The sequence below is a fragment of the Carassius gibelio genome, chromosome A20, assembly GCF_023724105.1.
Source record: "Carassius gibelio isolate Cgi1373 ecotype wild population from Czech Republic chromosome A20, carGib1.2-hapl.c, whole genome shotgun sequence".
Taxonomy (NCBI): domain Eukaryota; kingdom Metazoa; phylum Chordata; class Actinopteri; order Cypriniformes; family Cyprinidae; genus Carassius; species Carassius gibelio.
The window spans coordinates 4,133,379-4,160,867 of NC_068390.1; the positions used below are offsets into that span (position 1 = coordinate 4,133,379).

At 39.5% G+C, this 27,489-nt stretch overlaps 1 protein-coding gene across 3 annotated transcripts in view; it reads left to right on the forward strand.

Moving 5' to 3' along the window:
* LOC127938210 (lethal(3)malignant brain tumor-like protein 3) overlaps positions 1-27,489 on the forward strand; it is a 48,760-nt gene that overhangs the window by 10,663 nt on the left and 10,608 nt on the right. For all 3 annotated transcript variants that reach the window (XM_052534670.1, XM_052534671.1, XM_052534672.1), the window contains 10 exons: positions 12-103; positions 322-473; positions 3,423-3,499; positions 5,519-5,604; positions 5,683-5,793; positions 11,615-11,729; positions 14,657-14,759; positions 17,652-17,795; positions 19,287-19,370; positions 20,421-20,512. In XM_052534670.1, the coding sequence (XP_052390630.1) occupies positions 12-103; positions 322-473; positions 3,423-3,499; positions 5,519-5,604; positions 5,683-5,793; positions 11,615-11,729; positions 14,657-14,759; positions 17,652-17,795; positions 19,287-19,370; positions 20,421-20,512 (1,056 nt within the window). The remainder of the gene's footprint in view (positions 1-11; positions 104-321; positions 474-3,422; positions 3,500-5,518; positions 5,605-5,682; positions 5,794-11,614; positions 11,730-14,656; positions 14,760-17,651; positions 17,796-19,286; positions 19,371-20,420; positions 20,513-27,489) is intronic.

Sequence of the window (27,489 nt, forward strand, 5' to 3'; positions counted from 1 at the left end):
TGTTTCTGTAGGGATGAAAGATGAAGAGTTTAGCTGGTCCTCTTACATCAAACTAAATAAAATCCAGACAGCACCCAAAGCCCTGTTTCAGAACCAGAACATGGTGAGAGCGTCTCCCCCAGATGGCACTGTTTCTCTTCACCTGATGAAGCATCCACAGCACATCTAACCTACATTAAACAGGACACAGATACTAGTGAAACAGAGCATTTATTAAAGCCTGACTTGATTTTAGCATCAGGATTTCACTGCATCTTGAAATGCTAGGAAATCATTGGTTAATACAGATTAATTTAGGTTATTTAACCGAATGTTTTTCAGACGGTGACGCCGTCAGGGTTTAGGGTGGGTATGAAGCTGGAGGCCATCGATAAGAAGAATCCCTCGTTCATCTGTGTGGCCACGATCACAGACATGGTGGACAGCAGATTCCTGGTGCACTTTGACAGCTGGGACGAGACTTATGATTACTGGTACATTCACATCTTTCAGTTCATGTCTTTATGCTTCCTTCCTGCTGGGCCTTTCCCTGAAAGAGAGACAATAGTTATCATAACAAAGACTTTATGTAGATTTTTATCAGTATAAAAACTTGTGAGATGGTAATTGCTTATGCATTTACATGAGCACATAGATGTTGATGAAGTATTTCCTCTAAACCGGTGTGTGTTGTTACAGCAAAGCACTAAAAGTGTTTTTACTCCGGAACTGAAATTCTGGTAGTTTCACTCAGTTTTAGCAATTCTCCTAATTTCTCCACGATCACTCGTAGTTTAAAGATATTAATAACGCAAGACATTGTTCATGTTTTGTGCCAAACCTAACGCTTTCCAAAATATTAAAAACCCAAATTATGAATCAAATCTATTTGTTTAAATATATATATATATATATATATATATATATATATATATATATATATATATATATTTATTAGGGGTGTAACGGTTCACAAAATTCACGGTTCGGTTCGATACGATACACTGATGTCACGGTTCGGTTCGGTTCGATACGTTTTAGATACAGCAAAATGCAAAAACATCTCAACTTTTCAGAATGCCGCAAGCGCACCGCGGGTCATGTGACAAGAACTACCCAATCAGCTTCATCCTTTCCCGTAACAACGTTGAAAACTCAGCCAAGATGAAGGAACAGCTGATTATAGTTGTATATGGATTGCAATTTTGAAATAAATTTAGTAGCAGAGCTACTGCAAGCGATTTTTAGAGCTGCAAATCCATTTATCCTTCGCTGAAATTTCCGCGTCTCATGGAGAGAGCACGTCATTGTTGCTTAGCAAAGACAGACGCCTCATGAGCGCTTCTGCCCGAGCGCTTTGGAAAGGAGGAGAAAGACGTGCTTAGCGTTTTCCACGCGTTTTTAGGAGCGATATGTGAACGGACCCTAAGGCGCTCGCTCACTCAGCACGCGCTGAAGGCTCGTTGCAAAATAGCCAATGCGTTTAACAGACCAGAAATATAAGATCCTAAAATAACCAACAGGTCTGGTGTTTGGGTGCACTTTGGATTCCCTGTAAGCTATAATACTGGTGTCTAAATGCTGCAGGGATAGTTTGTTGCGTGCATGTTTCTCCTTTTTTTCGTATTTTCCCAGATACTGACACAATAAGGTGATGTCGGCGTAAATGAGTTGACACGTTTCAAGTATTCACGCTGGTGTTTTTTTTTTTTTAAAGCAATGAAGCAACCGCGCGAAGCCCTCACTATATAGGATTTTAGAAAGAATGCAGAGCACTAGTGTAGTGTGCAAACTTACCACAGTGTGGATTTCAGAAAGTGTGCAAAGACTTCACGTGCACACTTACCATAACATGGATTTACAAATAATGTTCTAAGGAGGGGCTCTCATGTCACTCTGATCGAGCAGCTCACAGATGGAATCATGCATCTCAAACAATATGTTTGAGAGTCATCTTCTCATTTCTAGTCTGTTAAACGCATTGGCCATTTTGCAACGAGCCTTCAGCGCGTACTGAGTGAGCGAGCGCCTGCTGAGTAGCCTAACATAAACATAAGTTGGTGTTTTTTTCTTCTTCGGGAGTGTCAGGGGCGTTGCCTGTTACGTCGTTTGGGTTATTGGGCTACCTTGTTGAACGCATATCATTATATTTCTCTTTTTTTTTTCAAATATAATTAATTAGTCCAACGAACCGTTCGGTATGCATAATGCGTACCGCGTACCGAACCGAAAGCGTCGTACCGAACGGTTCAATACGAATACGCGTATCGTTACACCCCTAATATATATTTGATTTATTAATTACTTTTTTGACTAAATAAAATCATATTTTTTGTATTTGAATCAAACTCAAACTCAAAGCATCATTTGGGTAGAGTGAATTATATTAACTCTGTGTATCTCCTGCTCATGAAACATTGGCTGAAATGCTGATCAGATGAAACTGAACATCTTAAATCTATAGAATGAGTAAAATGAGTTCCTTCTTAATTATAACAGTCATAATAAGTCATGAAGACACAAATGGGGCACGTTCTCATTCTTATGAGTGACCCAGTTATCATTCTGTGTGTGTGTGTGTGTGTGTGTGTGGAGCAGGCAGAATGCTTTTAACTGCTCATCAATTACTCAGGAGGAGGAGGATAGTACCACAGTGAACAGCACACACACACACACACACTCTCACACACACTCACACACACACACACTCAGATCACACTGTCTCATCTGACAGCTCTGTGCATTGAGCCACAGCAGCTCCTGAACATCTCATCACCATGTGTTTCACTTGATTCAAACAAATCATTTCAGGAGTTCAGGATCATTGGTTCCTGTTTGAGTTCATAATTCAGCAGACACTGCGTCAGATCTGGGGCTGGTCAGCTTTACTCCAGCTCTGCTCAAATGACCGGTACATCACTCATTCTCAACTAGTTCTGCTTCAGGACTGAGTAGAGACCCAGCACAGCTCCACAAATGTTTATCCTACGTAAACTATCAAAACCTCCTTAAAATCTGGTATTGAAATATAATTAACATTACCTGCCAAACATTTTTGAGCATTTGGTTGAATTTTGATGCTTTCATGCTCTTGTGAGACAATAAACCACAGGAAAAGAAGTAATTATGATGCGTACAGTTAATGTAGACAGTCAAACAACAAAAGATACATTCCACGTCCCTTTTGAAGGTGGATGAGTTTTTTAGACTTCCCTTCTCTCTGTGACTGTCAGATGTGTGCACCATTTTTTGGGTTGTCACCAACCAGTGCAGATGGATTGAAAAACCGTGTTAATTTGTGCATTTTATTGTATTTTAATGCATGCATTGTGTGTCCCAGACAAGATAAGACATGCTTATGTATAAAAAAAAAAATATATATATATATTTAATTGTTTTTTTTCAAAATGTGTTTGCATTTGTATATTTCTTCTTTTCCACAGGTGTGATGCCACGAGTCCTTACATCCATCCTGTCGGCTGGTGTCAGGAGAACGGCAGGACCCTCACCACCCCTCCAGGTGATGCAACACGCCAACACAAATATCACTAATCAGTTTTAGAAAAAAACATTTTAAAACACTATTACGAAATAGCCTGCTTTAGAAGAAGCCTATTCCTCTTTTAGAAAGAGCTTATGGAAGGCAGAAGGAAACGTCAGGTCTGTATTTTTGTAGCTCATTAATTGCGGATCTCTGATAATATGCAGTAAGATGTTAGGTCTTTGAGCTGCTTTAGATCGTAGCATGTGAAAACCATTCCCAGGGTCCCTACGCTTCTTGAAAGTACTTGAATTTCAGACATATGGATTCAAGCCCTGGAAAGTACTTGAAGACAAACATAGTTCCTTGAAAGTGCTTGAATTAAATTTGAAAGAAATTTTGGATATGGCACTTTTCAAAAGATTGTCCTATATGTGCTATCAAAGAGAGAACGAAACGGCACTAATGATTGGGGTGGAGATGGGGAAGCACCAAAAAAAAAAAAAAAAAACTTGGCGTGTGTGTTGATGTGTAGCCTAGAGGCCTGAGCGGGACAGTTTCCTTATGCCCCTCCTGCTGAATTTCTGCCCATTAGCGCCCGCTCCAGCAAACATTCTGATATCGTACAGAATATAATGTTCACACATCAGGGAGTTTCAATATGTGGAGTATTGAAATAGCATTTGAATGAACTCACTGTTCACTTTTACTTTATATTACGCCCTCACACTTACTCTGTGTAAAGGAACACATCTTACAGTGCATGCATTATTATTATTATAGCCACATTGATATTCTAATGTGTTTTTTTTTTGCAAGCACATTTTACCAATTACAAACCATATCAATCTTAATAACTACTATTAATTTCTGTATTTAATCATTTATCGGTGATATATAATTGTCCATGAAGCCTGGAAGTGAAAAACTCCTTATATACAGATGTGCAGAATTATCAGGCAGGTTTTCATTTACAGATGAAAGGAGCCAGAAAAAACAAGTTTTAAATCTTTTGACTAAAAAGTCAAAAATTATGACATCCCCATGAGAGTCAATAAAATCCTCATTTCAAAAGAATAAAGAATTACTGTGAAGAATGTGCAGAACCATCAGGAAGCATTTAGTCTCCAGCGCCAGTATTTTCCAGAATTACAGGGCGTCAGGTTCTCAGAGACTTTGCCTGAGTAAAAAACAGTGTTGTGAAATACTGTATATTAAGACAAATTTTTTTATAGATTTTATAAACCGATAAGTTGAGATTGACTCTTGAAGGAGCAGCACCACATCCTTGTGTACCACTGTTTGAAGAATTTATCTTCCAGAATCTGGCAGTAAGTGAAACAGCTTAGTGAAAAGCGTTTACAGTTTAAAAGCAAATAGAAAGTTTTTTTTTGTCTTTATTATATATATATATATATATATATATATATATATATATATATATATATATATATATATATATATATAGTGGCATGTTTGAGAAAATGTTTGAGAAACCCTTGCAGTCCTGAGTAATATATTTTACATAAAATATGTTTACACGTAGTCCACAGGACAAAACAATAGCTGAAATTATTAAAATAACCCCATTCAAAAGTTTCAAAAAGACAGTCGTGGGTCATCCAGGAAACAGCACACAGTATTAACCACACACACACACACACACACTCATATTGCACATGTACAAGGTTTAAAATGTCCTGTTTTGTTTTTCATTACAAAAACTTGTTTTCCCTTTAAGTTAAGTAGATTTTTCATTGCTTACAGTTTCTTTAATTGGTCTTTAAAAGGGCTTCAAAACGTCTTAAATTTACGTTCATAATACTTAACATAATGAACTCTGTTGTATTTAACATCATTTCTGATTTGATTGTCATTCCTAATGTTTCATGGGACGGGAGGAGTAGTTCATTCTCTCAGAAAAGGTCCATTGGTTTTTATTTCTTTATGTTTAGCAGTGTTTAATGGTGTCTCTATCATCTTAGTTCAGCAGCATTTTCAAAACGATCTCATAATACAGCATAAAACCCCTCAAACCTCACTGTCTGTGTGCTGTAGGATACTCTGATGTGAAGAACTTCTCCTGGGAGAAATACTTGGCAGAGACCAGCTCATTACCAGCTCCTGCTCGAGCCTTCAAAGTGGTGAGTGCATGTGCCTCTGGCCGAACATCTCCAGGTCCACGAGACCCCCCAGGTGCCTGAACAAGCCTCTCTCTGCAGAAACCTCCTCACAGTTTCCAGCTCAGTATGAAGTTGGAGGTGGTCGACAAGAGGAATCCTGCTCTGATCCGAGTGGCCACAGTGGTGGATACAGATGACCATCGACTGCGGGTGAGAATCTTTATTTTGCACACATAATCCTGCCTCAGCATGAACTCCCATGCTAGTCCAGACCAGGACTTTAATAGAACAGTTTATTGAACCTGAAGATAGAATATTAAGAAAAAAAAATAGTTTTCTGTTGTTTTAGGCCTACAGTAACTAGAGTGACCTTTAACCCTTTGTAAATGGTGACCAGCTCTGTGCCTGGCATTCAGTTTGATTAATACAACCTTGATTTATTGCAATTTTGAGGTTCTGATGATACTTTTTGCACCTCAGGTAACAGGCTAGTTAGTAAAAATCAAATTTTATGCTAATATACATTTCCTTAAGTAGTGACTAGTTTATGTTCCTTTATTAAACAATGCAAACATTAAAGGGTTACTCCACCCCGATGTCGTTCCAAACCTGTAAAAGCTTAGTTCGTCTTTGGAACACAATTTAAAATATTCTGGATGAAAACTGGTAGTCTTTTTACTGTCCCATAGACTGCCAAGTTACACTGTCAAAGTCCAGAAAGTATGAAAGACGTCATCAGAGTAATCCATCTGCCATCAGTGGTTCAACAGTAATGTTATGAGGCCACAACAATCATTTAAACGAAGAAAACAAAAATAACAACTTTATTCAACAATTGGTCTCTGTTTCTCTTCACATGATCGTAGCAGTGTTTGGAGATTATGTGCTAATAGCAGGCAGCGTACGCTCTTGGTGAGCGCTGGATTAGCACTACTGGATTTAACACATCTTGAACGTCTATTGTTTCACTGGATCTGAATGCGTTGGTTCCAGACTCTTGCTACAGCATGATGGCATTGCAAATGGATTTTTAAATGACAATCACATTTTTTATTATTATATTTTTTATTGTAGATTGTAAATTAAAGGAAGAAAGAAACAAATACAGATGTAATTGAAATGCAGGACATTGCTTACGTTTTGCAGGATGCAGAACAAAGCTCCAGATTTTGGGACCGTCCCACATTTGCACATCAGGCTTTTATGGCTCATATTTTATATGATATGGTGAAAATATGGAGCTAATTTTAAAAGATATTTTGATTTTATTCATCATTGCTTCACATGCATTAAACATTTTTACAGAATATGTCCTACATAAGGCCAGAATATGATCTGCTTCTTGCTCAAGTATCCATGAAACACACTTTGGCAGCATTTCATTACTGATTTCTTATGCTGTGTCACAGCATTATCACTCTGATTGTCAGTGGATATCCAGTGAAGCAGTGCTGATTCAACTGATGGTGATCCCATGACAGAATCAGATTGACTCATCTTCGTGTGGGCTGAAGGAAAGCTCTGCTCCATGATCTGTCAGTGCTCCAGCTGATAAAGGTCTACTCTCCATGCACATGGATGCGTGTAATGTGTGGAGCTTGTACCAAAGCCATTCTAATGCAGATTCTTGTGGTTGTAAGGTTTCTGTCAACAGTCAGAAAACTGCTGAAAGTTTCAGTTCAGTATATGCACTTAGCTCACGTATCACATGTTTGATGTTGATTGGATTATATAAGCCTTATTGAATTATATATTTGAAACTGCAGTGTTTTCCAAAATGGAAAGAAAGAGCAAGACTCAGTTTATATTCGAGATTGATAAGGCCAAGCATTTACAGCTGTGCACACTAAATGAGCAGACATTCATTTTTAATGAGAGTTGGTGGTTTTAGGCACCATCAACGTTTGTTGGCAATGCAACAGAGTTTTGTCATGACCAATGTGCCAACACCAGAGGATGTGTAGACAATAATCAGCAGTTAGAACGACCTACTATCAACCAACAGGCCTCATTCCCAAATGTTGCTTGAAGTAAAGTGAAATGGTGATTTTAATCAGGGTATCCTTGAGTGCAATGTGCAGATGTATTCTCATTCATGCCGTCTGGGGTCTCAAATGTATCGTAATCATTTGGATGTAATTACTCATGTTGGATCCAAGAGGGCAGCAGTTTCCACACACATCATTAACACGGAGCGAGAGAAATAACAGATGTCACTGTCTGTCTCACACTCAGATCTCCCTCTTCTCACGCTCACGCTGTCTGTCTGCTCGGCCGTCACTCCTTCAGTCTCTCTCTTAAACACCCAATCAATGCTCTGTTTACACGTGTCCGTCTTGTTCATGTGTTAGAGCCGTATAGTGCATGACCTCCACCTCCAGTGCTGCTCTCTCTCATCACCTCTGTTCGCTGACATTCACCGGAGCTCAATGCCATGCACTAGATGGATTTGTTGGATTCCCACAGCGTTTTCAAATCCCCCATCAATATTTCCTGAAGTAGCTGTAATTGACTTGGAGGAAGAAGACCTTTGCTTCCAGGTCTTTGATGGTTCTCTGCAACACACTCGACTATCCCACAGAACAGAGACAAAAGGGTTTGATTTATTTTTGTATTCTTCTGCCTGTTCGACTATGCCTGTGGAGTAGTTTATTTGATAGTATTTAAAAAAAAACAAAGAACTTAAATCCATGGCTTTATAAAAAAATTTAAGTTGCAAAAAAAAACACTTAAATTGCATAGAACGAAGCCCCACAACAATTGTTCCCTATCTATTGGTCAGTACGAGTTAGGATGACATTAGAGGTTTTCATTGGGAGCATTAATCAGTAGACTCGGCGGACGAGTCTGATGTCAGGCCCAGTACTTGTGCTAGCATCCCCGAATCTCCGGTCTGCCCCTGTACTGGTCTTGGTGTCCCATTCCCTGCGGGTAATCCCATATCTGTAGGGTAGAGTTTCCCTCATGGTAAACCTATGTCTTCCCCTGGGCAGATTCCACTCGGTCCATCTCTGTTGATAGTAGCTTCATCCCTACTCCCAGGTAGGACCTACCTCCGAGAACTACTCCATATGTACACCCCTCTGGGGTCAGTCCATATCAGCATCTCCATGTCACCTCATTTCCAGAAGGATGTGGTCTTTATAGTGGCCTTCTCCTTGGGACCTAGGCTCCCTTCCCCAATATTTCCATCTAGCCTAGCTGAAAAAAAAAACTTTCTTCAAGACAGAACAACAAGGCCTTCTCCAGCAGCGATGTACTCACCATTTGCCCCTCTCAGTACAAAGGTCAGTGAAGTTGCGTTACAGCAGCGCATTAGATTAGAACAGCGATTAACTTTTCTGTACATTCAGCTGTTTAGAATGTGTGTTCTCCCGTTCAACTTCGAGCGTCCAGCAATATAATCACACATGTCTTGTGGACCTTTCGGAGTATACATTTATATGCCCTTTTAACTGTTTGGAAACTGTGCCTAAATGTGGAAGTCCTTCAAACATTTATTATCCTGTTGCGCCCTCTATAGGACAGGTGACTAGTTGACGTCAAACTCAAAGCGTCATGGCGAAGCATTGAAGTCGACTAGTCGATTAGTCGGTGCAACCCCTACTTGACAAAAAGTAAACTTTTAAACTACAAGTTATAGATTCACATGCCAAATCCTTTGTGCAGTACCGTTGTGGAAATAGTGAAGAACAGAAAAAGGATCAGTATCATTACATGAATTAAGCTAAAATTACACTGATTGTGAACGAAGCTAAAGGAAAACGAGATGATAGAGATGAGAGAGATGATAAATGGATTTAGTCATGGATGGACGCATGCAAACTGGAAAGAGATTAAAAGAGAGAGAGACTGATGATAAGACTGCAAATGAAACATTTCTTTATCTCAAACCATCATGCAGTGAATCACAAAAGCCAGTCTGGTCTGGATGGGCAGCACAAAGCCAGTCCACTCAGCCTCCACAGAATGACTGTCAGCTGTGCTGTGAACACCACTAAAAACACAGCTCGCCTTTTTAGTCTGTCCCTGTTTCTGCCGTCCAGCTGATTTCCCAGGAACCCGTTTTATCTCAGTCCTGGAGACAGGCTGTCATTTGAGGGCCGTTGCTCTTTTCTTCTCATTGTGGTGACTTTTCAAACAGTTCAGGAAGTCTAAAACACAATATGACTGAAACACCATGCCAGCCGTCAGATCGCTGCCAACGCTTCTTTTAAGATTCCAGTTTGAACGTTAACGTCTCTAGAGATGTGCGTTGCAATATGAAGATAATCTTCTCAAGGGACTTTGAAATGCTAGTAACCATGCTGTTCCTATTAATTAATACATTATTTAGAGAATTAAATAAAGTACATTTGCTACAAAATGTTATTTTTAGCTAAAATTGCTTTTTGTGTGTGTGTGTTATTATGCCTCGGGACACTTAACAGACACACACATTATAAATTGGACTTAGAAGGACCAATATTTCAGGAGAAATGCAAAGAAAGGTATTCTGTAAGGTCATCTTACAAAAACTGATCATTTAATCACAACCCATGGCTGTGGTAAAAGTGGAATATTAAACGACACTATGATTGTGTGTTTACACTGCTGCCGTCGAGAGAGTCAAAGTGGCCAGAAGTCATTCATTTTAAATGTGAGCTAGCGTCGAGAAGCGTTGAGCATGACTTGGGTGTTGAGAGAATCAAGGAGAGTTGAAATCAGGTTAACTTTATGCTAATGAGCTATGATGCGGTTCGGCGGCAACGAATCAGAACGTAGAAGTCCAAAGTCCAAAAACGCAGATTTGTAAACTTTGGTTCCGACCACATTAGTTCCCAAGCAAAATAGAAGAGAGGTTGATTATTGCTGTGGCGGGTTTCCCATCACGATGTGTCCCTGTTTGCATACAGGGACATAAATAAGTCATCAAGTCACCTTTATTTATATAGCGCTTTAAACAAAATACATTGTGTCAAAGCACTGAACAACATTCATTTGGAAAACAGTGCGTCAATAATGCAGAATGATAGTTAAAGGCAGTTCATCATTGAATTCATTGATGTCATCTCTGTTCAGTTTAAATAGTGTCTGTTTTTATTTGCAATCAAGTCAATGATATCGCTGTAGATGAAGTGACCCCAACTAAGCAAGCCAGAGGCGACAGCGGCAAGGAACCGAAACTCCATCGGTGACAGAATGGAGAAAAAAACCTTGGGAGAAACCAGGCTCAGTTGGGGTCAGTTATCCTCTGACCAGACGAAACCAGTAGTTCAATTCCAGACTGCAGCAAAGTCAGATTGTGCAGAAGAATCATCTGTTTCCTGTGGTCTTGTCCAGGTGGTCCTCTGAGACAAGGTCTTTACAGGGGATCTGTATCTGGGCTCTAGTTGTCCTGGTCTCCGCTGTCTTTCAGGGCAGTAGAGGTCCTTTCTAGGTGCTGATCCACCATCTGGTCTGGATACGTACTGGATCCGGGTGACTGCAGTGACCCTCTGATCTGGACACAGACTGGATCTGGTGGCTACGGTGACCTCGGAATAAGAGAGAAACAGACTAATATTAGCGTAGATGCCATTCTTCTAATGATGTAGAAAGTACGGTGTTATGTGAAGTGTTTCCGGTTCCAGTTTACCTAATTAATGCAGCCTAAAAATCCTTTAACGGATTTGGATATTAGAAGCATATTAGTGTAAACTTGTAGGAAATTCCTACAAATACAGATACAGTAAGATAAGCCACTTAAATGACTGTGTTCATGCCTTTTCATCAATAATGTTACACTGTGGGACTGTGCTTAGTAAATCCTGCCAGTAGGTTTATTATAACTCCAAAAGAGGGTTTGAGCTGGTGCAAATCTGGAGATTTGCTAAATTCAGGGAGGTTTATGTTTAAAACAAGAATGAATAATACACTTTAATATGAACTTTAAATGACAAAGATTTTAAGATATATTTGCATAGTCCGTAAGTATATAATGTATAAGTAAACCGTACGCAGGGACGCAGTTTCATAGTTTTTTGCATTCATCTGCATTGCTCTCTTTTAGATCCATTTTGATGGCTGGACAGATGAATATGATTACTGGATCGACGCAGACAGCCCAGATATTCATCCTGCCGGGTGGTGCGCCAAAACCGGACACCCCCTGCAGCCGCCCATCAGTGAGTACAGACAGAGATCACACTAGCAGTTTCCTTCCCACAGCAGCCGTCAGCTAATAGACCCGCTCCTGATCGAACAGCTGTTACAGATGTGAAGCAGCAATGCTTGAGGCCTTCCAAGACTTTGGCCAGATCTTATGTGTAAAGCAGGCAATGCACAAAGAAATAATATTTTAATACTGCAAATCTCAATGAAATATTTGTTTATACTAGTGCTGTCAATCGATTAAAAAAAATTAACTAATTAATCGCACAATTTTTTAAAATTAATCGCGATTAATCGCGATTAATCGCAATTAAAAGACTGAAACTTTTTGGATATGTAAATGTAAAATGTAAATAATTAATGTAAACTCAAGACAAAGAAACTATTTAAATTCAAAATATGATTGTTTATTGGAATTTTTGTTTAACTTGTAACACAGATTTTCTCATGTACCTACAACATACCTGCAATAAACCATCAATATCCTCCAAATTAACTGTTGGCTTGAAAGCCATATTTATTACAGAAATAAAAACACAGGCATGTAAGTATCATTTGAATTTCAAAACAATCAATGCCAATAAAAAACAAAAATGATTTCCATGTTGAATTCTAAGTGGACTGCAAAAAAAATTCCAAAGTATAGTCATTGCCAGTGCTTTAAGTGGGCCTGTACGCACCAGTACTCAGTACCGCCACTTCCAAATATAGCTCTTGAGCGTACCGCCACCTCTCTGTGCGCCCAGAACGTGCTTGTAGCGTACCGGTACGCTCATTTGGACATCTGTTTTAATAGAGGTTTTAATCTTTTACCTGCACTGCCGATTTTCAGAGCGCCCTTCACAATGCAAGCTTCCTAATTCATCCCACCCAGAGCAGAAACTACATTACCCATTCACCCTTAAATTATACAAGTGAATAGCGCATGTGTCGCTTTTCCCACTGTTAAGTGTCAACAACTCAACGTGGCCGGAGAAGGTGTGTGAAACTCGTTGTGAGTTATACTAAAGCAAAATCTTGAGTATTTATTGTCTGATAAACATTACAAACTGTCTGCGGAGGTTGAGTCGTCCTGCAGCCCCCGCTGGCTGTTCATTGGCTGCAGCATCTTTTTTCTAAGTTCTAAAAAAATACCGTAGACGGAAAGGCACAAATTTAGATATTCATTTATCTAATTAATCTATAGCCTATGCACAAAGACAATATGATCTTTTTGTCCCCTTTTTGTTTTAAAGCTTGATGAAGAGAGAGAGCGCAAGTTGCTGCAGCTGAGGAGGACAGTGATGCACGCGTACAGGAGTGATTGACAGTACGCGGCACTGTGTACAAAAAATACTCCGCTACACAATTATTTCGTTATTTTCGCTTAAGCTTATTAACGTTAGCGTTACAGAAAGGTCTGATTCACGCACTGTTACAGTCATTGTTTTTTTTTTTTTTTTTTTTTAAACAATGATATTTGAGTTCATGATTTTAATGTTGCTGTTTCTTGTGGCAGACTAAATGAAGAGTAATGTTTCTTGTGGCAGACTGAAGAGTAATCCGGCAGAGTTTTATACTGAAACCTTCCGTCTAAAAGTCCTTCCTTGGTCTTATCCATATTTCTTTGCACGTTGAACACACATAGGCCACAACTGGAAATAAAAAAAACTGCAACCGCGTTAATTGCGTTATTTTTTTTTAACGCGTTAAATATTTCAAATTAATCGAATGCGTTAACGCGCTAATTTTGACAGCACTAGTTTATACTTTAAATGGACGATTTGTTTTATATACCTTTTTAATATTGTGCAATATGCTAACAATTTTGAATTAGTTTAATATGTTCCAAATATTCTTCTATACAACAAAACAATAAACTGACAAAGATTAGATTCTCTAGGCATGTATAATGCAGAGTAAATATGTTTTACACCGATGTTTTTACACTTTTTTTTTTTTTGTTTGTTTTGAGAGAGAGAGAGAGAGAGAGAGAAAGCACGCACTGCATTTTTAATGATTCAGACCAAACGTTCTGTTATCAGAATACTAAATGTTGAGTTAATGGCCACTCTAACAGCGTTTCGTTTCGTATCATCTGTAAATAGACTACCACAGACCCTCTAAATCAGCCATTTTTTCGTCATTTAATAGAAAATCGTAGTCGGTAGAGAGAGAAGGAATGATGTGGGTATAAAAGAGGGATGTAGTGTCTAACAGTCCTCTCTCTTCCTCTCATGTCAATATCTTCTATTAGTCTCAGAGGATGCTGTTGAACAATGAGCTCTTCTCCAGTCAGTCTTACTGATCATCTTCTTCTCCTTCTCCTTCCCTTCCTCTGTGTCCATGGAAACGGATCGGAGCAATGTTTAGAAATCAGCAGCTGGCATCAGGGTGTGTGTGTGTGTGTGTGTGTGTGTGTTTGTGAGAGAGAGAGAGAAACAAAACCAGTGTGAGAAAAGAGAGAGAGACCAGGGAAAGAGAATATATCCATTTCAGTCTGTATATCTTTATATATGAATTACATATTTGCATTAGTCTATATACACGCTCTATATAAATCTGTATGTACTCTATTAATAACTCTTCACTGACACAGTTGTAGAAATGACACCACAACTGAGGGACATCCATAATTAAATAGAAATATAAAAATGTATGCAAATCACTTCACACAAAGTTTTTGTAAAGGTTTAAATTTTAATCCTTTTTTTTTTTTTTATAATGGACTGATAGGTTAATTGAAGATTAGAAGTGTCAACCCTTTTAAAGGGTATAAGATTACATCTAAAACAAGGGAAAGAACACATTTTAAATCTGTAATTGAATCTGAAGAAACAGCCTTCTTTTGTCTTGGTGAAGCTGGTGTTTCAGTGAAAACTCTGTGTGCAAGCTGAGATGCTGGTTTCCAGAGTGAGGATGACGTGTAATGTGTGATGTGTTTCTGTGTGTGTGCTCGAAGCTGCTCAGGACATGTGTGAGACGTCTGAGCAGAGCGGCTGTCCTACAGCAGGCTGTAAAGGAGTGGGTCACATTAAAGGAGCGCGCTACTCTGGACACCACAGGTCAGTGTGAATCTGTGTGGGAACAAAACAACTCATTAATCACACGTCAATCATCATTTCATATTCAATCTCCAAAAGAATGTAGAAACAACATAAAGATGATATGTTTGAAATGGGTTTAATGGGATCTGTTTACCTACCTAGCTTAATTTTTATTCAAGCTACAAAAGTGAATCAGCGAGCAGAGCAGTGAGTGATTTCTCTTTTTTTGTTCTGTCATTTACGTCAATGACAGACTGCAGCAGGTTTCACTTTAAAAGCAGCACTGTCTCTTTAAAACCTGACGCACATGAGCAGATCTGACACGCATTCAAATTTCTACCAGTTCATTTAGGACTTTTAATAATTTAGACTGTGCTTATGAAGTCACTGGCCGAAAAGAGCATTTTGACATGTTTTTGTCTGTAGAATCAAGAAGGGGAGCTCTGAACTGCTATTGCTGTGTGATGGGGTCAAACTGTGTATTTCACAACTCATTTTTTATCTCATTTTTCCATCTCCTTGACATATTGCATTAAATTTGTACATACGCCATTTTGTGTTGGTGCTTTGGAAACAAAAACACAAAAAAAGTGAGGTGAGAAAGCTTTGCTATATGTGTATTTATGATGACTCTAACAAACGGTGATTTGGAACCAAAAATCCAAGAGTGAACACAATCCAGCGGAGGACGTGAATCAGTCGAACTCGGGTTCGAACACGCACTTTCTCCTGAGTCAAATAATTATTTAATGCTATAATGTAATGTATGGTAGAGCTGGGCAATATAGCTAAAAAAAAACCTATCAAGATATAATGTTTCGAATTTATGTTTTGATAATTACCTTTTTTAAACGACAGTAGAAAAAATATTTAAATTTGAGCACTGTATTTTATATTTACCCAATTAATTAAAGAAAAAAAAATAGGCTAACGATTGCGTCATAACCAGGGACTCTCTGTCGCACAGTAGAGAAATTACCGTATGGACAGGAGGAGAAGCTCGCAGGCAATCTTATACTGTCTATGAGGCTATCGGGGGGATGTGGAGACATAAAGTCAAGGGACATAATTAATCAGAATACTTACCAAAATGTGCTCATGTTCACGCTCGCCTTCTCTGGAAGATTCGGTGGGTGATATAGATTTCTCTTGACACAGCGGTTAGAAGACTTACAGGATGCTCACGTGACATCTACGTCATCAAGCTCAGTTTGAGTCTGCGCAGTACGCCCGACCCCAGGAAGTGCTTCTAATTGACTTCACTTGTCTCTGTTGAATCCATAGACAGTAAAAGAAATGGACACAGCGACCCCATTGGAACTCAATTGAGACAAGTGAAGCCCATTTTTAGCGTTTTTTAGCACTTCCGTTTCTGACGCACAGACTCAAACGAAGCTTGACGACGTCAGCAACCTGTCTGACAGATGTAAATCTTCTAGTAGCTGTGCGTGCAAACTGCCATCGTTAATCTTGCAGAGACGGCGAGCTTGAGCGGGGAGTTCTTTGTCGTGAGTGAGCAGGAGTAAGTATTCTGATTAATTATTTTGTATAGTATTTTAAAATGTAACGGCAGTACGCCATATTAAGTTAATTGCCTGCGAGCTTCTCCTCCTGTCTGTACGGTAATGCGACAGAGAGTCGAGTGGTTATGACGCAATCGTTAGCCTTTTTTTTTACAAAAACTGTTTATACTGAGCCATAATGTAACATAGAAGGTAATGGAGCCCTTTATACATTGTCGTGTATCTTTAGAAATAAATAATGGACAAACAGAGTCTTTAAACGCCTCAGATGTAAAGTTATTCGCTGTCAAAGTGACGCCAAAATGAATGGGAGTCAATGGGAATGCTAACGCAAGTGAAGTTCTGCTAAAAGATGGCAGCCCCCACCCGACTTCAACTTCCGGTCGAGTTCCTTGCCCCTTGGTTGAATCCAATGGGGTCGCTTTGTCCATTTCTTTTACTGTCTATGGTAGGCATACACACAGGTTTAAAGACTCGTTCTCGCCCCTACAGTGCAATTCGGTTAGGTATACATCTGCGCTAAAATATCAAGGTGAAAGTCATCATAGCTCGCCTAATATAGACCCAGCTATCAACCCAACTTTGAGAATAGATTAACGGCGATATTTTTTTTATCGTCCGATAAGAGTCTCCCGTTAACGCCGATAATGGCCCACCACTAATATATATATATATATATATATATATATATATATATATACATTGTCTTACATTATTTCTAAACATTCAGTCAAGCTTTTATTTTGCCAGAATTCTTATGAAATGCTGTAACCATTTAGAAGTTTATGCAATGTTAAGTAAGCATTAGTGCAAATGTTAAAGTCGCAAAAATATTTGCTATGTATATTGATATATAGACCATGTATAGAAATATTTTTTATTTTATGTAAACCAAGCTGATAAAAGCATCAGATCATCACAGTGCTGCGCTTCACTCTGAGATGCAGTGCACCAGACTGTACAGTTGTTGTTTTTTTAATGTCTTTTTATTCATTTTGATATTTATAAAATAAAAAAATATATATAAATCACACAAAAAAAAATCTACAGTTATTTGATGAAATCACAGTCTTTGATTTGATAATCCCACTGAGCGATTATCACACAGCCGCATTTATTTTTATTTGACACTTGATATAATTAATAACTACATTTTCATCAGGTCACACTGCCCTGAGCAAAACAGAATAAACGATATCTTGTTCATGCATTATCGAAATGCATGAATCTAAGACTTCTGCTCCGATTTAAGATCTTTTTTGGCCTTAATTTGTGGAAGTATGCATTGAGACTTTAAGACCTGTGACTTGATAAGATACAAAGCAGCTCCTGAGCTACAGTGATAGGTGCTATGTCTGTGAAACGACCGTGTTTCCTGGTGTTTCAGTGCTGTGGGTTGCCCGTATTCTGACATCAACCTGAACAAGGACTCTGTTCTGCCGGATCGCTTGAGCGGAGAGATGCCGGGAAGCGGCGTGGGTCGGCCACGCAGAGCAGAACCCAACACAGAGATCTCAGCTGACGCTAATGAGTGAGTGTCCGTTTCTCTGATGGGGTCTGAACTGACTCTATGTATTTAATGATTCTCACAGCACAACCATGGCTGTGTGATGCTGAGACCCATCTTAAGTGACTCATACACAGTTGTTACATAAGCTGCAAACATTCATCGATGTTCAAGAAGATAATGTAATGTAGACTTTCATCTGTTATGTGTGTGTCTATTCAGCAAGAGGTTTATAAACTGGGAATACTATGCACATTGATGGTACACTATGCAAATGTATGCATATGATTGGCCACATTAACACACCTATACCTGTCCAGTCTTCAGTCACTTGGTGGGGACTTGATTAAAGAGCAGAGTTGATCCAGTAACTACAAAGTTGATTTAAGTAGCAAAAACAGCCATTTGGTTCTATTCCACAGCAGATGTGAGTGGCATTTTGTGGTGCATTAAAACTAAATGACTTACGTTATAATTAATGAAGCTGTCTACACTCTTGAGCTGCACCTTCAGTTGACAATTTCAATAAATGTCTTATTCATTACCTCATGATGTTTCTGGCCTACTAATCTGAATGGTTCTTTGTTGCTAACCGTGTCAGAGATGGAAACCCGAGTCTGAGCTTGAGTGTCACTCAATCTGAACAGATTTTAAAACACTAGCCGTCATAGACTTTCTAACTTTGTAAATTGTTAAAGAGAAGAAGAGAATAAATTGGGCATCTTGCACTACAGATCAGAAGATAACACACTAGCTAGTGTCATGTTAGCAGATTTCTGACTGATGGCGTATGGTTTGGTCCAGTTATATTAGAAGAGGTCTCTTTAGTGACATGAAAACAATCAATAACAGTTTGTTTTGCTCATTGACATGTTAATACAATAACAAACCGCTGCCAACCATACTGTACATCAAAGTTAAAGCAAATTATGAAAAACACATAAGAAAAAAGTTAATGACCTTAATTAATCTAAAACAAGTAAGCATGGATTATTTCAATGTTCTGCTCTGTGTCAACAGCTATTCCTATCAGTTATTTCACGTCTTTAGTGTCCAAAAGCAATTCAGGTGATCTACATTATTAATTCAGCACCTGTAGATTCATATTTCTGTTATATTTCCATTTCCCATATCTCATATCAAATACACAAAAACATTCAGCTCAGTCCCTCAAACAAAACTCTTGAGTATATTTTTAAAATATCTTTAAATGTTTCTAAACCTCTTAACCCTCTACATTTTATTGGTTTATTTATTAAAAAATTTGGTGCAAGAAACTTGAATAGCAAATAGTGGATAAAAATGTACATGTGTACAGTATGGTCACTTTTATAATTGTAATCTGGAATTTAAATTGGTATATTAATTAATTACCGCTTGCTCTTGTAAATAAAGGAGCATATTATCATATCCCGTCAGGCCTTGAACAGCACTGGGAGGACTTTGTCACGTCTGTCCTCTGTCACACCTTCAGTGAAGTGTTCATTTCTCACCGTCTCGCCTCTGTTTCTCCAGCAAACCCATCACCTGTGCCCCATCACAGCCGGATAAACCCAGCACGCCGCTGAAGAAGCCCATCGCCACAGAGACCAAGCGAAGGTTAGGCTCAGACACTCTCTTGGTGACTGATTTGGAATAAACCGTTCACTTTTATATTGTTCTTCTCATCTGCTAACATTAGGCCGTTTTGATTTAAATGCTGTTTAATTACTGACGATTGTGTTATTTTACATATGCAACTTCTGACATACACACTCCCTTTTTCTGCTTCTTCTTCTTCTACGCCTTGTTTGATCCAGAGATACAGTACTCTTTCAGAAGATGTGTAATAGGGGCTCACTATGGATATTATTCTCCATATTATATCCATAATGGTGAAAACGCAGAAATTCGAAAAAAAAATATGACAATGGCAGGGAAAGAGCTAAGTACATGAGTACAAAAACATGATTTTACAATTTAAATAATATAAGAATATGTAATTATACATCATAGTAAGGAGAAAGAAATAGTTTTGCATTGCAGGTGAGAAGGTATTGACTGGACAGACACTGCTGACACAAACAGCGGTCCTTGACACGGTCTAACAGACGAGTAAAATGATCCTGCTCAGTTGTGCTGTTGATATAATGACCTGTTCGTCAGCAAGCTTTCATTTTCACCCAAACATGTTGCTGGAAACTGTTGCGATGATGGTCCGAGCCATCGCTCAGTGTGTCATGACAGAGATGCTTTACACAACTTCTCTGGACATACAGCTTTATTCATTCTGTTCAGCGTTTCACAAATAGCCTTGAAATTGTTCTGCTTACTTTACAGAAATGATTTGTATAATGAGCTTTATATTACACAAGAAATATATACAAAATCATACCTCGGCTAGAATTAGAGAATAGATGCTCCTTGTTAAATGAACTAAATTCAAAGCCGTGGCTGTGTTCGAAATGGAATACTAGCTTGCTACCGTCGACACAGTCTGATGTCACATGACCTCTCCATGTTGCATGATTAATTCATTGAGTGGTGTACACCGTGTTCATCTCTGAAATAAAAACAGCTGTTCTCACGGGCAGTACTGGGGTGTTGTAGTACATTTGTCCTGTGCAAACTCTGATGATGTCACGATCACCTGATGATATTCTCTGTCAGGGTTGGTCGGCCCTGTAAAGTCCGGAAGGTGGAGGAGCTGCCTCAGGAAGAGGAAGTGGAGAGCGAGGTGTCGTCAGTCACTGAAACCAAAGGTAGATCTACACCACCCTCTCTGTGCTGAAGGTCCATTTGGTGGACAGTATTGAGCCTTGAAATGACCCAATCAGAATCAGATTTATTGCCAAGAATGTATGCACACACAAAAAATCCTTGCGATAGAAGAAGCTTCAGCAACTGCGGTAAACAACAAAAACACTCAGATAGTAAAAAATTTTTTTAAATAGAGACATTTAGAGAGTGAGAAAAGAGAGAGGAAAAAAACAGAGTAAATAAATGAGCAGTGTCATTTAAAGTGGTTTTAATACATGTGGTGAAAGTTACTCTAATGACACGTGTAATAGAAGTATTGTAATAAAATGAAGAGAAAAAATAGGTTGGAAGCTTGATGTTTAATTTTAAAACATGGAAATACCACTTGCCCATGAGAAAAGAGAACGCCTTCAGAATCAGTGTCTGAAGCATGTGATTCACAGATGAGCTGACATTATTTCAGTTAATCACAGCTGCTCTATTTCTTTCCTTGATGACTCACTCCTTCTTTCCTTCTGCCTTCCTGTTTCTTGCTGGAATTGAGTCTCTTTCCAGAAAAATTGTTCTTCCCTTCCTCCTCTGTGGCTGGTTATCTAAAGGTTTAGTGGCAGTCACTAATGAGGAAGAGGATTGGTTTGTTCCTCAGCTTTAAAAGCTTTTTAACTTGCTCCGGTCACTTGCGTCTGAGAATAGAAGATGTGTGAACCTCAGCTTCTGTAATCTGGTATATTGTGGGTGTCGCGACTGGTAATCTACAAGGGCTCCAGCCATGGATAATTGTTCCTTAAGAAAAAAATAATGAGGATGTTGAAGATCTCATTGGAAAAGATGTTTATTGCAGCATAGCAGTGACAAAGTAGAAAGCAGACAAGTGGAATCACATTTTATCTAGCTATGTTTTTTTTTGCATTTATTAATATATCAGGTGCTTTCATTTTCAATGACTTGCAAATAAAGAATACAATACAGGCATTTAATCCTGAGTAGGTAGTAATAGAGGAATACTGCAATAGAAAGTTTTTTTATATATATATAAGAGAAGAAAGGGGAAGTGTGCATTGAGATCATTTAAAAACCAAAAGCACTGCTGCATTTTGGATCATTTGCCGAGGTTTGGTTGAAGATTGTTGTATTAGTGAAGTCTAGAGATAACAAGAGCCTGGATGAGGAGTTGTGTAAAAAGACCTGATCTTCTTGATGTTAAATAATGCAAGTCAGCACGACGGGGCTGGAGGATCTACGGCTGTAGCTGTTGATGTGACTTTGACACGGTTCAAGACAACGTACCGTGAAGGATCTACCTGTGAAGCGGGACTCAGAGCAGTCTGGTGATGTTTGATTAATGGTGTGGTGAGCTGCTGACAGATCCGCAGAATGAGGGCAGATGGTTTGGAGGCAGCTCCTGCAAGCGTCGGGGATTGTGTGTAGGTTTAGAGTGGGTTTGAAGCAGTGGAGTTACCCGAGCCTGATTGAGTGTTTTGGGGGGAAATGCCAGCGAGGACAGATGTGTCGATGATGTGTGTGAGTGTTGGCCAAAAATATTTGAACTGAACTGGCCAGGAGCAGGAGATTGTGTACATGTATGAGAATATTGATATGTGTGCACATGGGTGTATGCAGGAAAGTCCATATACAGTTAATCCAGCCCTATAAATGAGCCTTAGGGTGAATTTAAAAGTAGCTCAAAAAATATAAATAACTTCTTACTGATAATATTCAATGATATTATCAATTTAACTGCACTAAAATGATCAGATGGGAACTAAATTTGAACTGAATTGGGCTGGATAATGACACTAACTTTGCAGCATCAACGCTGTTAGTGAACTGAATTGAATTAATATTGAACTAAAGTGGGCTGCACAATGACACTATTGTCTTCTGTAGAGCTACTTCACAGCTAAATAGTAATAATAAATTAATATCTTCATTAATAAATTTTACATTAACACTAATTCTACCAATGTGAAGATGTTTTGAAAATCTGTATTATATAAAGCTCTATACAAATAAATGTGATCTGACTTTTGCACTGGCATCCCATAATGCACTCAGTGCTGTGAATGAAAAAGCATAGCACAGATACTGTTCCCTTAATAACAAAATTATACAAAACAAACACACTGAAGAGACAGTACCTGACATCTGCACTCCCACTGTAGCTTCATTTGTCTTTTTGAGTTTCACTTGTGAGTTTATGCAATTTTTCATTGGAATACATTGGAACACATTAGAGAGTGATTTAGAGAATTTTATCCAGGTCTTAAAAGACTGCAAGAGCAAACACGGTATTGCCACTTAGATATCTAGTTGTATCCAACAGCATGTTTTTATGAATTCCCTTGAGGATGTGCTTTTATGACAGCTAATGACATGGATAGAGCCAATATCAGAGATGATTACAGTGTTTATATAACAGGCATCAGATGGTGTCCACTGGCGATGTGCTCCACTAATTGATGTCAGAAAGTGAGCAGTCATAGTCTCTTAACTCTTCAGTGAATATTCCGCATTGACTTCTCTGGCTGATCACAGTGTCATTTAGAGAACCCCACTCAAACTAAAGTACAGGCATGTTTTCTTAAAGTCATTTAGGACTGAATATAAGGGTGCTGCTGTCACACTTGGTCCAAACCTGAGTTAGATTGCTTGCCCTCCCCTTAGGGTTTTTATTAAATAACAAAACAAAAACTACTCTAACAGAGGAATACTCCATAAAGGGAAGACAAGGCAGGAGAAGACATAAATAGAAAAATCCACATGACCTCAGGAACATTAATCTGAACCCGACACTAAACTGAAACTAAACTATACAGGAGTGCTGAGATCAGAACACCACACTGTGCACACGCAAACATGCATCGGGGGTCCTAGTGGACAGCCAAGGCAGAGCCGGAGGGTCAGGGACCCCAGTGTAGAGCAAAGGGTGAAGCTGGAGCAAGGCAGGACCTGGACCATGGAGGCTCCAAGGCTGAAACAGATTCTGGGACTGCCTCTATGAGCAAGACGGAGAGCAGGCTACAAAATAAATGGGAAAACTCAGGCAAGACACAACACAGTTGGGAGCAAAAAAGACCTTGGGAACAGTAATCCGAACCCCGGAACTAAACCAAAACTAAACTAGACAGGAGTGCTGGGGTCCAAATACTACCCTCCATACACACAGCATATTACACGGACCGTAGAGCACACGGCCCAAGCACACTGGAGCCCTGGCAGATAGCTAAGGTGGTATCGTGGGAGGGAACAGGGAGAATCCGACTGGTTGGGAGTATTGCTGGATGGCTAGACCAGTAAGGCTGCAAGGGGTCTGGAACACCAGTAGAATGCTATAGTGGTACTGCTGGGACAGACCAGGATGGCTCCAGCATTTCAGGAACGCCTACTGATAGCCAGGGCAAAGCCAAAGGAAGCCAGAACATGGACAGAACCTGGACTCTAAGGCTAGAATGGATTCTGGGACTGCCTTGGTGGCCGAGACAGGCAGAGTAGGCTGCAAAATAAAACACAAACTACTCCATAAGGGGAAATACTCTGGCAAGACAAGACACAACACAACTGGGAGCAAACAAGACCTCGGGAACACTAATCAGAACCTTGAAACTAAACCAAAACTAAACTAGACAGGAGTTGAAGAGTCCAAACAACACACTCCACACACACAACATATCACATGGACCTAGACCACACAGTCCAAGCACACTGGAGCCCTGGCAGATAGCTGAGGTGGTATCGTTGGAGGACGAGGAAGAATCCAGTGGGTTGGGAGCCCTGCCGGACAACCAGGTCGGAGCCAGAGTGACTGACCAGGGAGGCTGCACTGGGTCTGAAACCCCAGTGGAGTGCTAGGGTGGTGTCGGCGGGACCGAACAGGATGGCTCTAGCAGATCAGGAGCATTCTGAAGAACCTGGCAGAACCTGAACTCCAGGGCTGGAACGGATTCTGGGACTGCCTTGGTTGCCGAGATGGGAGGGACCAAGGAGGATCCAGTGGGTCAGGAAATCTACTGGATGCCCAGAGTGGAGTTGGAGGGACAGACCAGGGATGCTCCAGTTGGTCGGGAACCCCAGCAGAGTGACAGGATGACCAGAATGGCACCAGCAGATCAGAAACCTCAGCAGATAGCCAGGCCAATGACGGAGGAGGACAGAACCTGAACTCCAGTGCTAAAATGGATTCTGGGACTGCCTCCGTAGCCAAGACAGAGAGAGCTTCCTGAAAAATAAAACAAAAATGACCCCATAGGGTACTACCCCAACGTAACTGTGCACATGGTCATGTCTCCATGCTCTGCCACCCCAGACTTTTTGCAGGCCAGTGTGTCTACTGGCACTCTGAATTTGAGAATGACATTGGCCATTTGTCACATTATTAACATTACATTGGCCATTGTTAACATTAAGTCCCAACAATTTCAGAGCTGTCTCAGTTGTCATATAAAGAAAGGTGTTCTTTAAAGAAGGTAAAAATAAAAACATTCAAAGTTCCTGCAGACTAGAAACACAGCATCCGGATGGGATGTGTTTAGAGTCTCTTGTCCTGTCATGGCATTTTATAAAACCAGTAAGCTACTCAAGCTGAGTGATACTGTAGTTCATATTGTTAAAGGGTTCATATTGTGCTTAACTTCAGTACATGTATTAACTTCACTGTTATACTGCAAAACCACACCTTGGATAGTTTGTAGAACCTAACAATCGACTTCATACTTGATATATGTGCAAACTGACCTTGTATGTAGATCTAATTTTCCTTTATTGGCATTATATTGACATATATCCAGTATGTGTTCTTAAAATGTTCTGTTTCTTTTCGCACTTCAAAAAAAGGTTCTGTCAGAGTGATTAACTATAAAAGGCAGACAGTGGGGAAGGGTCTTATCTCAATGTCTGGCCTCCAAAAAGGAGCACAACAGCTCGTCAACACTGTGCATGCCACTCTAAGTGCACTATGATATGTGTTGAGAAAGTGATGCTGTCTGGGTGAATTTAAATGGCTTTTTGCACTCTTGAAGGGTGCTGCTGGAATGCTCTCTATTCATAGGGAACTTCTGAACAAAAGTGAAAAGAGCAACTTCAACCGGGTGAAGTGCACAAAAGAAGTGATTTTGTCATTTATGGTCAAGGTAGTGAATTCAAAGGGGCATTTACTCTTGCTTGGGATTACAAACCCTCAAATTGCTTGTGTACACTTTATTTAACAAATATCAGTCACTTAAATGATAGATACTGCAGCCGATTAGATCTGCAGCTGTCTGTGATGTCAGCAATAATTATCAAACAGCAATAATACTGTGAAAAAGTTAGAGAAATATCTTAATGCTCTTTTCTGGAAAAAAAATTGTTTATGACTCACAATGTTTTTCTTTATTCTTTATTGCTGACTGTACTTGTTTGGAAGCTAAAGATGTATAGTTGGTTGAAAACTACATCACTGCATGGTTTTCTAATGGTTTCAAACATTACCTTTATCATTACAATAATTATAATAATATTGAAAGTAATTAATCATTTAAAATAAGTTGAAGCAATATTTTGTACATTTTGTATCAAACTTGATATCCATTATTTTTCATTGGTACTGGTGTTCTGAATACGGAGAATGGTATTGTGTCAGCACTACTAGCCATGATTCTTTGTGTCAGCAAATTGGTATGATTAAACATAATTAACTTTAAATTACATTCTTTTTGAGTCAATGGAGACTGCATCCATTAGTCCTGACGAGCATAACCTTACAAATTTACATTAAGAGTGTGTAGGAGTAAACCTACGTACATTTCTACATTACATTATTAAAGTAACACAGACACTTTTATTCAAAGTGACATACAATAGAGCTGTCAGAGTTGGTCTGCAACACACATAAGACACAAATAATTGTGTTTTCGTCTCTTAGTTTGTTCATGTCTGTGTGTTGTTGGTTTCTTTTATGGCAAGTCGTATTTCTTTTTTTAGTCTACAACTGGCAAATGCTTTTAAATCGTAGAATTTCCTCTGAAGTGTTACTAAATCAAATTCAGAAAGGACGATGGCACTTGCCTCCTCCCTGCCAAGGATCCTTGCTGGCTTGTTTGAACCAGTCACCATATAATCCTGTGAAAAAGCGCCTGAAAAGACGGGGTAAGCAGGGCAGTGTGACCATTAAAGGGGGGGGGGGGGGGGGTGAAATGCTATTTCATGCATACTGAGTTTTTTACACTGTTAAAGAGTTGGATTCCCATGCTAAACATGGACAAAGTTTCAAAAATTAAGTTGTACATTTGAAGGAGTATTTTTGTTCCAAAAATACTCCTTCCGGTTTGTCACAAGTTTCGGAAAGTTTTTTTCGAGTATGGCTCTGTGTGACGTTAGATGGAGCGGAATTTCCTTATATGGGTCCTGAGGCACTTCTGCCGGAAGAGCGCGCGCTCCCGTATAGCAGAGCACTGAGAGCACAACAGACTTCACTGATCAGAGCGAGAGCGTCGCCAAATGTCACAAAAGAAGTGTGTTTTTGGTTGCCAGGGCAAGACAACCCTGCACAGATTATCAAAGAAAAACCAGCATTAAGGGACCAGTGGATGGAGTTTATTTTTACAGAGCATCAACGGAGTTGTGCAAGTGTTTGTGTTTGTTCCCTGCATTTCGAAGATGCTTGTTTTACAAACAAGGCCCAGTTTGACGCCGGATTTGCGTATCGTTTATTTCTTAAGGATGATGCCATCCCAACGAGAAAAAGGGTCACGATCGTGTGTTGGAACCGTAGGCGGTGAGTAAAACTGCTTCAAATATCTCTGCCTCCTTGTTAGTGCATCCCCTGCCATGCCGGACGAGCATTTCACCCCCCCTTCAAGCTTAAGCCTCTGCTTCTGACAAGCAGAGTTGAATGTTAATCTGGATCTGCCTACGAGGGAACCGCTCCATCATCTGCCGTTCATCTGCTGGGGTTTACTCCTGGAACGTACCCATTCTACCGAGCTCGCATGATCAACGGCCT